The 15,535-nt window shown below is 52.3% G+C and overlaps 5 protein-coding genes and 1 non-coding gene across 6 annotated transcripts; 4 read left to right on the forward strand and 2 right to left on the reverse strand.

The window, feature by feature from the left end:
* Positions 1-1,213, reverse strand: BDP55DRAFT_385131 (uncharacterized protein). The gene has a single exon (XM_060567188.1). The coding sequence runs from the start codon at positions 867-869 to the stop codon at positions 174-176; it is 696 nt and encodes a 231-aa protein (XP_060433665.1). The 5' UTR covers positions 870-1,213; the 3' UTR covers positions 1-173.
* Positions 1,214-3,078: 1,865 nt separating this feature from the next.
* BDP55DRAFT_628500 (uncharacterized protein) lies at positions 3,079-3,988 on the forward strand (the record flags this gene model as incomplete). Its single annotated transcript, XM_060571909.1, has 6 exons — positions 3,079-3,226; positions 3,280-3,333; positions 3,456-3,461; positions 3,718-3,731; positions 3,788-3,940; positions 3,980-3,988. 6 exons carry the CDS (start codon positions 3,079-3,081, stop codon positions 3,986-3,988), a joined length of 384 nt encoding a protein of 127 aa, XP_060433666.1.
* Positions 3,989-4,731: 743 nt separating this feature from the next.
* BDP55DRAFT_628501 (SAM domain-containing protein) lies at positions 4,732-6,318 on the forward strand (the record flags this gene model as incomplete). Its single annotated transcript, XM_060571910.1, has 3 exons — positions 4,732-5,002; positions 5,073-5,234; positions 5,291-6,318. The coding sequence occupies 3 exons, from the start codon at positions 4,732-4,734 to the stop codon at positions 6,316-6,318; spliced, it is 1,461 nt and encodes a 486-aa protein (XP_060433667.1).
* Positions 6,319-9,991: 3,673 nt separating this feature from the next.
* On the forward strand, positions 9,992-10,111 carry BDP55DRAFT_t77. Its single transcript has one exon. It is a non-coding gene; the product is annotated as a tRNA-Thr (tRNA).
* Positions 10,112-11,385: 1,274 nt separating this feature from the next.
* On the forward strand, positions 11,386-12,194 carry BDP55DRAFT_712346 (uncharacterized protein; the record flags this gene model as incomplete). Its single annotated transcript, XM_060578204.1, has 1 exon — positions 11,386-12,194. The coding sequence occupies one exon, from the start codon at positions 11,386-11,388 to the stop codon at positions 12,037-12,039; it is 654 nt and encodes a 217-aa protein (XP_060433668.1). The 3' UTR covers positions 12,040-12,194.
* A 1,907-nt stretch (positions 12,195-14,101) lies between these two features.
* On the reverse strand, positions 14,102-14,706 carry BDP55DRAFT_691381 (mitochondrial outer membrane translocase complex, subunit Tom22; the record flags this gene model as incomplete). The annotated part of the gene is made up of 2 exons (XM_060576961.1): positions 14,102-14,484; positions 14,619-14,706. The coding sequence occupies 2 exons, from the start codon at positions 14,704-14,706 to the stop codon at positions 14,102-14,104; spliced, it is 471 nt and encodes a 156-aa protein (XP_060433669.1).
* Between the last annotated feature and the right edge of the window lie 829 nt (positions 14,707-15,535).

A 15,535-nucleotide genomic window follows, 5' to 3' on the forward strand; every position in this document is an offset into this window, starting at 1 on the left:
GCTCTCAGGAATCATACGATAGAGATAGCTTTCCTTGGACTTCTCTGAAAGAATGTCAAATGTGACAACCGGAAGACTGGGCCCTAGGTCTATCCTCGCGACCCGATTTGGTGTTTATCCTCTCCGTAGCGCGTCTGCTGGTGTGAAACGTTCTGCCATGTACGGATTGGACATCACAGCGCAAGAGCTAGCCTCGACGCGACAGAGGTTCGCGATGAACGAATTTGGATGTTCTCTAGTGTTTCTGACCGGATGGATCGGCAGAGAGCCTGAAACTCACACATTAAGCGGGGTGTCATCGGGGGCCGTTTGATTTTCCTCCTCCCTCCGGACGTGTGTCGTGGTGAATGGACCTGATTTCCTGGGAAGTGGGATCCGGTCCAAATGTTGTCCATCGAAGCTAGATGTTTCAGCCGAGGATGAGTGGCCAGGTCAAGAGGGAATTTGGACGAGATAGAGGAAACAACGGGGTGGCTGGGCCGCGGTAAGGAGTTGCGATGAACAATGGTGGATGGGTAGGTATCCGTAGAGAGTAGGGACGACGGCCAGACGGACAAAAAGGTCAAAGGACGAGGAGGGGATGAGTCGCGAGTCCAGAGGGAGCCGAGGATGATCGACGCAGGGCTCCATCTGTCGGGTGCACTTATCGGCGCCTTGGTCGATTCGCCTTCCCTTGCTGGCAGCCTCGTTGAGGCTAATATGCGTAGCCCTGTAGGGAATTCTGTTTTTAAAATTGGGGGTCCAAAAGACTGCAAATGGTAGCTTGGACGTGATGACAGCAGGTTTGCTATAGAGTGCCAAGACGGCGGCCTTGGTCCTAAGTTGACAAGCTTGGAAGCTTCGGCGGCGGCAGGTGGGTGCTTATGCATAATGTTAAATGATGGAAGGCCCCCAAGATGATTAGTCGCGCATACTGATATCGTTGGATGGGCCTTTCGATATGACGGCGACGACGACTCTATGGGCTAAAATGCCTCATTTGCGTGTTGATACACTATTGCCCATACCTATCGTCATGTGTCAAATGGAGCACCTGGGGAAGTGTGGGAACGCGTTCCAAGGCGTCGAACGCCTCGACTGTGGGCGATGGAGGCCTAGACTGACAGAACCCCATTCGGAATGCACAATGGAAACGTAAGGTATCCGTAGAGTGACATTTGTTCCGTTTGGACTGTCGGGGAGCCGGTACCCGGACTTCCGTGATGTCTCTTATTCAGTCAAGTCGGATTCATTGGACGTGACAAGCTACGTGCTGCATTGGAGCGATAGCATGTTCGATTTGCTACCAGGTTCAGTGTCCAGTCGGGCATTATTCTTTGCCAATTGAATTTGGAGGTAGCCGAACGGAGAGCTACGAATGGAGCAGCTAAGGGGAATACTGGGTCGATTAAGCAAGGTGAGGTTGTGTAGATGAGGTAGCTGGCGTGTTTCTGGAAGAGAGTTTGCATATTGACGGGTGCTGGTATCAACCCTGAAGAGGCCGTTTGGGCGAATGAAAGGTGCGGGGGTTCGATGGTCGGGACTCTCTGCCGTGAAGCAGGTCTAGGTCGGGAACCCCTTCCCACGATTTGTGGCACACGGTTGGCCGAGGTTACTGGGAGGTTTGAGGTTAGCAGAGATGGTAAGGTCAGGCAGGTCAGGACGGGCGGTTCGAGTCTCGATGGAGGGGAAGGTGGTCCAGGTCATTCCATACAAAATGATAGACAAGTGCGGGCAGTGGTTAGGATTGAGCAATTTGGTTGGTGGAAGACTTGACGGTGCTTGGACGGTAAAGCAAAGAAGAAACGGCAAAAGCATCTGATAATGACTTCACCGCATGGCTCTCGCTGCGGGTTCCTGAATCTCTCTTCTCGTGCTCAGTGCTCGGCCCTGGTGTTTGTGTTTGTCTGTCGAGGTTAAAGTCAAAGTAAGGAGGTACTCACTCCGTCGCCGTCGGGTATTCGTACGGATACTTGAGCTGCCTTGACTTAAGGTACCTTGAGATTGAGATTGGATGCAGCCGCGTCGCTTCCCCTGGTAGGAGTTCAAATTGTGTTTGACATGAAGGTCGTCATTTCAATGGGGGAAAGGCGAGAGTAAGGTGCAGATAAGGTAAAGTACTCCCGACTGGTCATTGTTCTTCCTTCCTGCCGTGGGAGACCAGCCTGGGGAGGTGACTTCCATTGTGATATCTCTCATATTACGGAAGTTACGGTGGCAGGGCGTCGCGGCATTTTGGAGGGGTGGACGGTGTACCTTTGACTAAACGGGAAACGGGGGAAACGGGAGAGTCGAGGAAGAGGGTCCACTTATCGCTTAGCGATTGGCAACGGCTGGGCACCTCGGTCCCAATTACCGACAGAGAGGGGCGCCTTACCAATGTTCCGCGGGTTGGCGGATATCGGGGCCGTTTTTCATTTTGCATGCCGTCGAAAATTTGGAAAAATCTGTTGTTTTCTTGGGTCGAGTTTCCCCCTTTGACTTGTTATTCCGTTGTTTACTTTGATTTTTGCTTGGTTATCGTTGGGTGGCACAGATTCATGGGGGAGATTAGGAACGCAGATGGCGCGGCTTCTGGAACATGCCACGGATATTGGATGCAGCAGGAAAACTCGTCAAGCTCTTTTGGGCACTGATACCATGCACACGCACCTATGCAGCGTGCGGAGACTGTTTCTGAGAGAAAAGCAAGGAACTGAACTGGTGGGAGCTGGGAGAGACATGTGGTATTCGTAAGGTCGAGCTTCAGCTTCGGCTCCATAGCCGGGGCCTATATTAGTTGCTATGGACTATGCGTATGGTACACATATGCGTCAGGCAGGCCAGGGCATGCTTTGGTGAGGGCGTCAGGGATTCGGATGCCAACGTGGTTGGAAGGACTGATACTTGGATGTAAGAAAGAATCAATCGTGCGGTACCTACTTGGCGGGGAGGTGGGCAGATGGCAAAAGGCATCTTCAAGCAAGCAATTGGATGTCGTGGACGGCGCAGGGATGACCCCCTTGGGCGCTAACAGACTCTTATGGCCGCGGCAGTGGGCCGAACAAGGCGGCACGGCGCATACTTCGCCCCAACGTCGACGGAGTATGCGTATGCCATATGGTGATGATGGTGGTGGTGATGGTGGTGGTGGTGATGGTGGTGGTGGTGATGGTGGTGGTAACGCATCATCATCTCGCAACCAGCCGGGAGACGAGTATTGACGTCGGCATCTGCATGTCACTACCGCCCACGCCCACTGGCCCTGGTAAGTGTGCCAGGTCTCTCTTGCGTCCACCATTTTGCATATGCAATGTCAAGGGGGAAAAAGAAAAGAAGAACAACTTTGTCCAGGCAAGGCAGCGGCGTTTGTAGGTATGTCTCTCCATTTGCCATGCTCACGGTGACTGGTCCATGGATCCAACCAAGGATGTCTCTCTGGCATGTCTGGGGCGCGAACGCTTACACTAACTTGCTTGACTGCTACCTTACCTTAGGTATCCGTAGGTGTTGGTAGATTCGACTGGGTGAGTACTAACTCAACCCAACTCGGTCGTCCAAACTGAGACGTACGGCTTTGGGTCCCAAGCAGACTTCACACCGAAAAGAAGTCGCTGCTTCCTTTTTGACGGATTTCCTGCCTTCCTCCTTGTCTCCTTGTCCTGGCCACGCATCTCTGTCCACCTCATCCCACGCCAATCCGGGTCAAAATTATTACAGGCAAGGTCTAGTATGTTCCCATGTACTGTGTATCCGTAGGGTACTGGGCTAAGGTAAGGGCCGGGCTGGCACAGGCAACGGGGCGCACCTCTCACTGGATGGCGGGCAGAAGTACTGCTGGGGCCTGTCCTGGATCGCACCCACACCTGCGGCTCCACTAGAGGTGGGCGGGCACCCAACTGGGACGTGGACCAGGCCACCACACGGGGGAAACGACGCAGCATTTTCCTCTCAGTGTCCGTACCGGGCCCGTACCTACTGTGTAAGTACACTACGGGGTACCTACCTGAACCTCCCAAAGGTACCTTAGAAGGCACCAGGCACCAGGAGCACCTCCATCACCAGAGCTACTTTTCTCCAGTGCATTCCCACACTAAATCTCTTGTACTCCTCATGTCTGGTCCTTGTTCCCCCCTCCCCCTCAGCCATTACCTTACCTAACTGCAGTCTGCGCTGCTCCTGCTGCGTACTTACTGCTGCTGCGGCCTGCCAGACGCTTTCCTCCACCTTTTCGCCTGGGCCCGAACCCGAACGACGATCCCATCTTGGAACCGACTCGTCCTTCTTACTCCTGCAGTCTACGACTTTAGCCTGCCCAAGTAGCGTCTCTCCCCATTGAGCCTCTTTCGCTATTGCGCATCTCAACTCCCACCTTCTCCCCTTTGTCATCGCCATCCTCACCTCAACTCGTCGGACAGAAACGCCGACCTGCTTCCCCAGGAACCGATGCTCGCGATCCCGATCCTGTCAGCCCAATCCTGTGTGCTGCTTCCACACTTCCAATCTCTTCTGCAACGGGCCCCCGCAGCCGCCGCCACGACCTCCTCACGCTGAGGGCACCGCCGGCGCTTCAAGACACCAAAACCCCGACTCGCTTTCCAGCCTGCCCTACTCTCCCATTCTCGACGAGCCGGCCTTTCTCTTTTTGATTGCCATCTGCCCTTCCGACTTTTACTATCGTCGCCTCGCCTCCTCGACGTGCTATCGCACCCACTTCCTTCCACCCTTTCTCCTCTCCTCCGTCACTGAGCCGCCGATCAAACGCTGCCAGTCATGAACTTCGATTCAGGCACTGCCTACGCAGAGTCGGACGCCGACGACGAATACGAGCGCAGCCTTGGCCCCAACTCGCCTGTCGCCGACGATGAGGGCTCGCCAATCGACTCCGAGCTCCCCTCTTCCAATGAGCACACGCCCACAACCTATGGTCACCGTAGCAGCGCCGACCGCTTGCCCGAGACCATCATCTCCGAGTGGACCGCCGATGAGTGCGCCGACTTCATCAGCACAATCGGTTTGGCGCAATATGCCGACAGCTTCGTTGGTGGGTTTCCCCATTCGTCTGCCTACTGTTCCATGCATTGTGACACTTGACTGATTGCATCTTGAACCAGAAAACGAAATCGTCGGCGAAGCCTTGGTTGCTCTACAACACGATGACCTGAAATCTATGGGTATAGCCAGTGTTGGCCATCGCCTCACTATCCTAAAGAGCGTCTATGATGTCAAGAAGGCCCAGGACATACCAATAGAGAGCGACCATTATGTGCCGTTATGTAGGTGACGCCGCATTTCGTGTAGGGGTATTATCCATTAATATGTGCTCTTCTAGCTGCCGACGCCGAGGCCCAGTACGCGACAGCAACCCTCAAAGATATCAAACACTTGGTTGAGCAGCTCCGTCTACGAGACGAGCGGATGAGCATGGTAGAAAAGGACCTGCGTCGACTCTCCGAAGACTTCAGACGGCTGAGGGAGGACATGCTACCTGCGTTACGCTTGGCAAAGGATTCTTCACAACCACTACCCAACGTTTCCAACAACAGCAGCCAGGGCTACGGTTATGAGACCGTATCGCCCCCCGCTCCAACGCCCTCTTCCACCCAGTCGATGAGCCTGCAACGGCAGTACTCCACCAAGAGAATCATGCTAGGAACGACGCCCAAGAACAATTCGCCCTCACACCTGCAAACAACGCACGAAAGGTCGATGGAACAAACGCTGGATCCCTCAAATGCTGCGGAACGAGCCGTGTTATCTTCGTCGCATCTGGCGGCTATGAACGGTTCAGGTACGGCTACTTCACCCGGCTATCCTTCCCCGAACATGCCCTCGCCGACCTCCCCTCCAACCCACGGCGGCACGACTTTGGGCTCTCGATCTTATCGCTCCGACCGCTCCGAAGCCCCGACGCCATCTACACGATCCACCTTCGCCGAAAACGACCATGGTTACAAAGGCCGGGAACAGCAAACGGCGCCGAAACGCGGACCGACCCCAGCACCCGACACACCAAGTACGAGCAACGCATCTGTCGAGATCTTCAAGTCGTTCCGAGTCAGTATGGACGATCCGTGCTACAAGGTGCTGCCCGCCGCCCTCAAAAAATACCAGATCAATGCACCGTGGGATCAGTATGCCCTGTATATTGTCTACGGTGATCAGGAGCGGTGCTTGGGGCTGGAAGAGAAACCTCTGATCCTGTTCAAGCAACTGGATAAGGAGGGTAAGAAACCAATGTTCATGTTGCGAAAGACGAATAACGCACAAGTCGATGCGTCGTCAGAACAGCCAGGGAGCGCCGGGCTCGGAGCCAGAGGCGCGACAACGGGCTATGACCCGCCTGGTGGTATCATTTAGGGGGTGATACCACTACTGATCATACTCGAAGCTTATCCTTCCTCGATTTGACTTATTTCCCATCCGATTATTTGAGTGGACACCAGCCGCGTGTAGGATGCGGGGCTGGTAGCTCGACAGGACCAGAGTATACCGGAGTTGGGGTTCACCTGCATAGCGCTGCGCGGAAGAGAGATGACTGCTTTGGAATACTGTCGCGGAAACAATGTGTGGGTTCGATTGGGTGAGGGTTTTCTCCACGGTGTTTCGTCTCGCAACTGTTCCTGGGCTGTCCAAACTCGAAACGTGGATCCGAGCAAATATTGTTTTTTTTTGTACGAGCTCTCAAGCCTCGACCGGACGACACATCGGGCCATTAAATGCCGTCATGGAGCACCTTTTTGTTTTTCTCGAAGCTATCCGGAGTCTTGTTCTCTGAAAGATCTAGGGTCTATCTAACTGGGGCTTACGCTGGGTGTAAGCGAGGAGTAGAGTAAGGTGCTTGTTTGTCATGTTGTATTGGAACAGGGTGTGGTCTGATGAGACTTGGAGCGAACGAACGTGTAACCAACACCAAGGGGAGTGGAAGGCAGGATATTTCTTGGGGTTTGGGAGGGTGGCATCTGCTCTGTGCGACGCAAGAGGTCGCGGAAGCTATCAAAAAAGGAGCCCTTTTTTATTCTTGACATCAATTTATTCACCACTTGATTCAAACCATCATATTGCACATGGCCCCGTGTCTCTTTCTTCCTTGTTCGCCCCCGCGCAGTTGCTGTTCTGCGGCTCCTGCCTACGTAGTAAGTAGGAAACGTGTTAGACCTGATACGCTGATGAGGACCGCACGATCAAAGGTCTTCTGCATGCTTGATGGGCGTGTGGCCATTTTTCGCCAAGAGAAGTGACGCACAGAGACGATCTCATCAAGGATCAAAGCTAGGTATGTTGCCGGAGTATGTGCAGGTATCCGTACGGTATTATTCGTACACGCACTCGCGACCTTCTAGAAGCACGGAGGATCCATCCAGCCGTCCACCCACCCACCCTTCCTTAGGATTCTAGGGATGGGACGATTCGCGGTTCCAAGACCAGCTGAAGTCTGGTTCGCTACTTGGAAGCCTGTAAGGGGGAGTGATTTTGAAGGAATTGAGGTGGGGGGGATGAGGGAGACGGATGACGAGGCTGGGACTTGATGACGATGGATGGATGTGGGAAAGAATGGGAGGGGAGATGGTCGTGGGGTGGGGGGGTTGCCTTGGAGAAGCTATGGAGACTTGGAGTACTGTGAATGTAGGAGGAGCTCCGTACGCGATTATTCTGTTTCTCATCCATTCGTTTGTTAGCCCATACTCCTTGAGCTGGCAAGGTAAGCTGGCTGGTCACCGGCACCGGTGGTTTTCTGTGGTGGACGGGGGAGGTTTGGGTTGGATGGGATGGGACCGGGGGTTGTGTGTATGTGGGTGGTATCCGGGTGCGGCGGAGGGCCGGGTTCTGGATGTCTCAGTCTGGTGGGGGTGTGTATTTTTTTGGTCCTTCTTGGTGGTGGTTTGGCTGTACCCGGTTCCTACTCTAGCACTCTTTTCCTCGTTCTTTTTTGTTTTCTGGAGCTGTCAGCTTCGGGGCAAGAAGTACTGAGGAATGGGAAGTATGTGCAATGTTTGGATAGTTCAGGAGCAGGGAAGGGGATTTGTGTCGCGTCTAGATGAGGTAAGGTGGTTGACGATGGGGGACGATGATGCTCCTTCTTTGGGAGTACATTGAAGACCAACTTGATAAAGGGTTGAATGGTACGGGGCACTGAGCAGGTTTCCATTGATTGGACCCTGGAACTGTTCTCGGACGATGTACAGTGAAGAAAGACCCTGTTCCGTTTCTTATAATGCCCATTTTGGGACGACGGGATGTTGGGGGCGGTTTCGGCGAGGAGGTTCCGGTGTGATGCCGGGACGGAGCGGAGGTGGGTTGGTGTTGGTGTGCCGTGTAGGGTAGGCGTCTCCCCCCTTCCCTTCCCGGCGGCGATTTATTCTTTCTCAGTTGGGATGTCAATGGTAACTTACAGCCCTTGCTTCCCCCCTCAAGCCCGTTGGGACGTGGAAGGGGGGGTTTTGAACGGTCGTCTAGTTTACATGGGATGTTTGGGTGATAGTGTGTGGTGTGGCTTGTTTGCGGGCAATGGTGCGGGATGATTGACATGGCGCGGAGGAGACCTTGGTAAGGTATCTTATCTGGATACGAGGTTTTGGGGGGTGAAGGAGGTTACAGGTGAGTCGAAGGTGAAGGAGGTATGATATCGTGTCGTATCCGCACATAGAGGACAAGCTTGCACTAGTTTAGCCGACCAGCCTTGCTCTCTCTCCCAATCTCTACCACGGAGTACATTTCTCGTGATAAAACATAACTTTCGATAGAGAATGGGCCGGATCGAAAGTAGTTCGAGGAAGGCTCTCGGCGCGTTCAAGTCCGAATTCGATATTTTGCTTGGAGAACCAAGCTTGACGAACTGATGGTTCCGCCGGACTGGGGGGGGGGGGCGGTTGCTGTCGTCACAGCGAGCCGCAGGGCCCCCGTATGTAGGTCGGTACGGTGCCGTCCGCTTAGGCTGGGCGTCGCAGATAGACGGGGCGTCGATTCTCATTTATGGTAAGAGAACAGGTTTTCCCGAGGTTTTCTAGAAGCTTTTTTTGGTTGGAGCTTGGTTCCGGCCACAATTACTGGGTTCGGCTTCCTGTACTGCCTACCTCTTGCGCACAACGAACTTTTTTCCTTTCTTTCATTCAACACCTCTACTTTCTCTGGCCAACCCACACCCCACATGTTCGATTGATCTTCGCTTTTTGACGGGCGTTTGGTGTTTTGGGATGTGAAGTTTTGGCAGCGTTGGGTCTGGGGAATGAGACGCCAAGTAGCAGATTGAGTGGTTTCTGGGATACGTAGGGATTAGGTCGTTATCACCAAAAGTCCTCTTACCAAGGTGGGGAAGTTTGCTTTGGCTGCTCGCGAGTAAGGCGAGGTAAAGTTCAGACTGAAATTATCCATAGCAGCTCGTGAATGTGTCAAAAACTTGAAGGGCTGAATCGCGCGCATGAAGTTGGTTGCGAAGCGGTGGTTATAAGTCTATAAGATCAGCATGAGATGTGCGTCCTGATGTGACTCGTCTGATGATGATGCTGGGTTTATGGATGGGATGGCTTGGTTGCCGACGTATTGGGTAATAGTCTTGGAGTGCCTGGTTTGGAGGTTGATGAGTCGTTCAGCTTGGTACATATTGCTTCTTATGCCTATATGTCGGATAGGCGCCGTCTCATGCCTGGGAAACCGGCGGGCGCCTTGCGATGTAGGGATCGATAACAGAGCCAGATTTCCCATCTCGAAGTCTACGGGTGAGATCTTGCAGCCCGACTCACATGTCACCTACTCGAAACTTCTGCCCAGCTCGCCGTTGAACTATGTCTACATTCAAACCCCCAGATCCTCCAGCGAAACACCCCCTTGTACGTCCATCGACGACTTTCCCGTTTGGGCGGGCGAGTGTACTCCATATATGGCCGGCCGGTTCCCCACACTCGTCGTCAAAACTCCACGGTATCTCGGCTTCCTCACGATTAGGGCTCCTCTTCCGCGAAAAGATCCACCATCGAGTGTCCCACAGCAATATAATTCTCTTCACCGCTGCGCAACATCATCAACAGATACAAAGGCCCGAATGGCTCAGTGGTAAAGCGTCTCACTAGTACCTTGTCCTGTCCTGGATCTCACGATCTGGGGTTGATACGTGAACGCAATGAGAAGATCGGCGGTTCGATTCCGCCTTTGGGCAATCTGATATTCTTTTGATTGTTTAGTATCTTTTGCCTCGTAGAATTTATTTCGTTCTGCTGGATGGAGGAGACAGAGATGTGTGAGGATGCATCTCTTGTGTGAAGTAATCAATGATTGTGTGAAGTAATCAATGATACCAGCTACTTATACTGCAAGAGGAATCCGAGACTTTCAGTTCATCACTGAGTTTATGCAATTGTTATAATATGTTGTTTAACAGCTGGGAGCGAAAGGTAAATCGTCTTGCCTTGAGAGGGGCATCGCAACTCGACTGATGCACTGGCAAATGGGGACCAAGGTGAGATTAGTATCATGGTTTGAAGCAATCGTGTACATTTCGGTCCCCTGGGTTAGTATGAGAGTCCTACAAGTTGCAGAAAGTCCTAAGCCGCAGATCACGCCAAAGGCAGATAGCTTAATCTTTCATGTGGTAATCGGAAGATGATCAGAGAGAAAGAGTTCCTGCAACGAGCGCAGCTTCTACTTTGGACAACTGCCCGAAAGGTGGCTTCCTCATCTGCAGCCACTGCGTGGAGAGAAAGAACGGAGCACTATGTAGATAATGCTGCGTAGAGTCCTCAAGCTAGATTAGGCAAGCACAATTCGCATGGTCACGAGGTCGTCACGAAGAAGGGAAGAGCACCGCATCTAAACTTCGAAGAAATTGAGCTAGAGCAGGTGCCAGTCCCTGCGGTTTGAAATTTGGCAAGAGCATCGACTATGTGATGGTTTCCTTCCATCCTTTTCTCTTTTGGGTACCTGCCTGAAGTGACCCAGCGTCGAGAGTTGCCACTTGCTTCCTCCCGACTTGGTTCTGGTGTTGCCTCTTGTCTTTGCCCACATCACCCATCTGCCCTTCGTTTTGACCACGACACTATCACCATTCTCCCTTTGAACTTCTCATTTCTTCAACGCAATCTGTACTAGGCCTCTGGTGTCTACTACTGATCAAGCCGGGTGAAGTGCTGCAGAGGAGAGATTTGTCACGACTTCTCCCGTAACGGACACCAACCAACATCGAGGAAGTCAAACCACCTCTCAGGTCCAAAGAGACCTATACTGATACAAGATCTGTCTTCGCAAGCTTGCTTGGCTTCTCTGTAAGCTCTCTTGTTACTATTTCACTCGCGATTCTTCTTGCTCCGTGCTGACTGTTTGATATTCAAGGAGCTCGCTGTCACGTCAACGAATTCCCCCGCGGAGGCCAACTAAGAAAAGCTTCATCGAAGGTAGCATCGCTTCATCACAGACCGAGACGAAGCACCACCTATCATGAGCCAGCGTAATCAGACCACCTCGTCAGGTCGGCTGAACGGCCTACAATATTCCTTTGGAACCAGTGGCACTGGTCATTCGTTCACATGGAGCCCTCCGGCCTCTTCTGGGTCTCAGAACCAACTCAACCATGAGGAGTTGCCCCATGAAAAGCGTCGAAGGCTCAATGAGGTCCAGGTCAACTTTGAAGCGGAAGGAGTCGCCAAAATCCGGCTTGGCGAGGACATGACGCTTGACTTCACATCGAATCACAGAGAGGCAAAGAAAAAGCTTTCAGACGTTGAAGCTGAGCGAGACCAGCTTCTAGAGCGGCTTGACGAGACTAGCAAGAGCCACGAGAAGGCTCTTTCGAATGTCAAATCTGAGCGAGAAGAGTCTGTTCGTTATCTTCGTGAAGCTAGATTGCTTTACGACAATAATACTTCCACCATAAGAGCTGAGATGAAACAGCTTCAGCAGCAGCTAAAACAGGCCATAAAAGACAACAAGATCGCCGAGAGGGAACTAGAAGATGCGGAGGATGAAGAACCATCAGACACCTACGAGACGACCACAGCAAGACGCTTGCACGTAACAATAAGACGATCGCTAATCTTAAGAAGGAGCTTCAGAGCTCTCAAGACAATCATCGAGCTGCCTCGGGCTCATTGAAGATGCGCGAGAGGGAACTCCAGGCTTGTCGCGATATCAATGCCAAGATAATCGACGGACTTCGTAAGTCCAATACGAAATACATTGGCGAGAGTGTTAGCCTGCGGGCCAAGATGACAGAGCTCCTGGATGCCCTAGACAAGCAGAAAGAAAACACAGTTATCGAACTATAGCGATACCAACTGGAAGCTAGGTCGAAAACGGCGATCTCGAAGCCTTCAGAGAATTTAAACTTCTTGGAGGAAGCGTATTCGTATTCTCGGGGGCTCATGGTTTCCTGGACGAGTGGTCTGAGGCCGGAGCTGCGAAAGCCTCAAGAGGAGAGATGCATCATGTTTTCAAACCACCTACAGCCATGGGAAACATCATGTTGAAGAGATTTGCGGGGAAATCAATCTGCTTTGTGCGGCTCACCAATGATTATGGGAAATGATGAGGTCCTTACTGGTGTCTCCACACACCTCTAGCGTCAAAGAGATCAAGAAACTATGCGAGAATCCAGGAAAGTATGGTTATATTCGAGAAAGGATTATGGGGGCAACAAGGAGTAAGAAGACTTAGCGCTGCAGCACATTAGCATGCAGCTATTTGGGAGGCAGTTCTTCCATCGACAAAGTAAAGATGGAGCAACATTTGATTCTTTATGAATTTACAGGTTTGACACCAGTTCCTCTCCTCCCTCTAATGTATTATTGAAGTGATGTGTATCTCTCTCTCTCTCTCCGAAGTCTCTTTCCTTATGACAGATTATGCGCTTCGATTACCTCGTAAATTGATATGGCCTGTTTTAAGCTGCGACAGTTCCATAGTATCTCTTAAGTAGCCAGGCATACTACACCACGGGAGCTTTTTGCGAGGTTGATTGAGCTGACTGCAAGTTTGGCTAGTACTCCAGAAAACCCGCCCAATGATCAGGTATCAATGAGAATGTCAGGCCTAATCAAGCCTTCAGACCATTCTCTCCCGAGCTTCGGGCCTCGATGATCATCGTGACTATGCGATAGAAAGGCCCAATGGTATAGACTCGATGAATATCAGAAGGAAAGAAAGAAAATGGAAGGAAAAGGACTACACTTTGTCGATTCAAGACTTCAACGAGGCAGATCAACCCTCCCCTTCTTACCGAAGAAGTCGCCCTAACCGCGGGAATGCGGACCAAACACGTGTGTGAATGCGTGCGCTTTCAAAGACCTGGGACTGCAACGATTCAATACATGAGTAGATAGGTCAATCTGTGGCGCGTTCCTTGGAATGCCGTTTTGGGGGCTGAACCGTCCCAAAGCTAAAAGCCACTTTTCCCATTCGACTGCTGAGAACGGGGAGGGGGGGGGGGGAAAGCCTGACTTCGTCTGTAGGATCCACGTATCCTCCCTCTCTCTAGGTAGGAATCTACTTGTCGTGGTGTATCCGGGGGCACTCGTAGATGAGGTAGAGCAGAAACGAGCTCATCATCTCTTGTTTGACGAATGGCTCTATCAGAATCAAGTCTCTTGCCGTCTCTTCTTCTTCTTCCTCTTTTGGCTAACCTCCTTTCCCCAGGGTGACGTGGGTGTATGATGCTGCAGTTTGGGATCAAGTACCAGCCAGAGTATTTTCAGGCACAGAATAAGTAAACACAGCAACAGGACCCATGAAATCACGCGGAATAGTCCAGGGAACGGGGTGGGTATTAGAATTTGTCATGATTGCAAAACGGCCATTCCTATCGCGGCCCTCATGAAATTTCCTATAAGTACAAGCAAAATTGGCAGGGAAACCCCATCCCGCCAAAGCCATCCATGACCGCAATGCATGCAAAGTTCCGTTGTCGTGGGTGTGTGAGAGTGTGAGAGAGTTTGTCTTGATATACAGTTTCCGAAAGCGCAAAACGCAAAAAAAAGTCTGCCCGAGGAAAAGGGGGAGTTAAGGGGTTTTGGCGTGGGTGGTACAATCGTTCAGCTTTTTTTTTGGTGCGCGTAGATTCGGATTTCTTTCGATAAGCTAGCCTCCAATCTTGGCCTCGCTTTGCATTGTCTTTTTTTCTTTCTTTCTTGATGTGTGTTTTCGAGTGAGTTTGGTGATTTTACAGAGCGGGCTTGGCCTCGGAGCGGTCGAGGGCGATGCCGACCTGCTCAGCCGTGCTGCCCTCCTTGCCCTCGCCAGCGGCCAGGAGCGCGTCGCCGCCCATCTCGCGCATGCGGTACTCGCGCTCCATGCCCTCGATCTGCTGGTCCTCGGCCCAGCAGGTGGCCAGGGGGACGCCAATCATGAGGGCGGTGGCGCAGACGACCCAGACGGTGCGGGAGCCGTAGTACCACGTGTTCTGGACGGCGCTGACGCCAAAGTCGACCTTGTTACTGATCCAGCCGCGGGTGGTCGGGGGGACAATGTCCTTGAGGGCGTATAGGCGCTCGGTGAAGGACTCGTCGCGAGGGTTGTAGTCGCTGTCCTCTGAGATCTCGGAGTCTGGGTTGGTTTTTTTGATCAGCAATGGGGATCGAGTGACGTATGCGACACTATGTGAGCTTTGCGATAACGATGTCATCATCGAAAGGCTCCCACTTGTGCCCGATGCCTGATATCTAGCAGATGATACATACCAGTGTCAGAGTAATCGGCGTCATCGTCGATGGGGCCGGCCTGGCCGGACTGGAAGTGCTCGTCCTCGACCTCGGTAAGTTGAACCATTGTGACGGTAGTATGAGAGCGGCGCTCCTTTTTGCGGTGTGTATCGGCTGCGCGGTGCGCGTTCGCAAAGATCTCGGTGAGACGGTTGCGGATGTAGCCCGGGGGCGTGTGAGGTCCAAGACTGAAGCTGACCGGGTAATCGACGTAGAGACCGAGCTTCTGGAGCTGTTGGAGGTTCGCGAACTGTTGCTGGCCGAAACGGAATGAACTTTCCCAACCAAAGATGGAGAGATGGCGCTGGAGCTCGCAGGCGAATTCGTGGGTGTGGAAGTGACCTTGGCCGTCGAAAAGGGAGGAGGAAGAGGAGTCGTTATTGGGATGGAGTCGAACGCGGTGTTGAGCTAGGGGATGTTCAGCAACAGCTGGGCCAGAGGTAGCAGTTGAGGGACCCATCATGAGAATTTTTGGTGGCTAGCGTGATTGGGCCTGGTCCGAGCGTTGGAAGCTCGGAAGAAGGTTCTGCCGAAGAATGACGTTGGTTTTGAATGGTCACCTCATGGAGTGCACAGACCGGGCAGCTACTGATATATTCTCCTGCCTTCCACTTCTGTCTATTGCCTTGGCTCCCGCCATATGACTTCTTCAGGTACGAATACGTGCGAACGCGGTACTAGGAGACAAGGAGACCGTGCAATTACATGGAATTTTCAATTCTTGTTGCTTGTGCCTCCAATTATCAAGAGTGAGAGGGTCGAAGAGAAGGAGAGAACTACTTATCCCCCAGAGACCTTTCCGGCATACTCTGACTTTGCACAATCGTGAGCAGCCACGTTAATAGATCCTCGACTTCATTTCGATAGTTCCCTTTAATAAGTAATATCTTTCCTGA

Source organism: Colletotrichum godetiae (assembly GCF_030913485.1).
Source record: "Colletotrichum godetiae strain CBS 193.32 chromosome Unknown BDP55scaffold_7, whole genome shotgun sequence".
In the NCBI taxonomy this organism is placed as follows: Eukaryota; Fungi; Ascomycota; class Sordariomycetes; order Glomerellales; family Glomerellaceae; genus Colletotrichum; species Colletotrichum godetiae.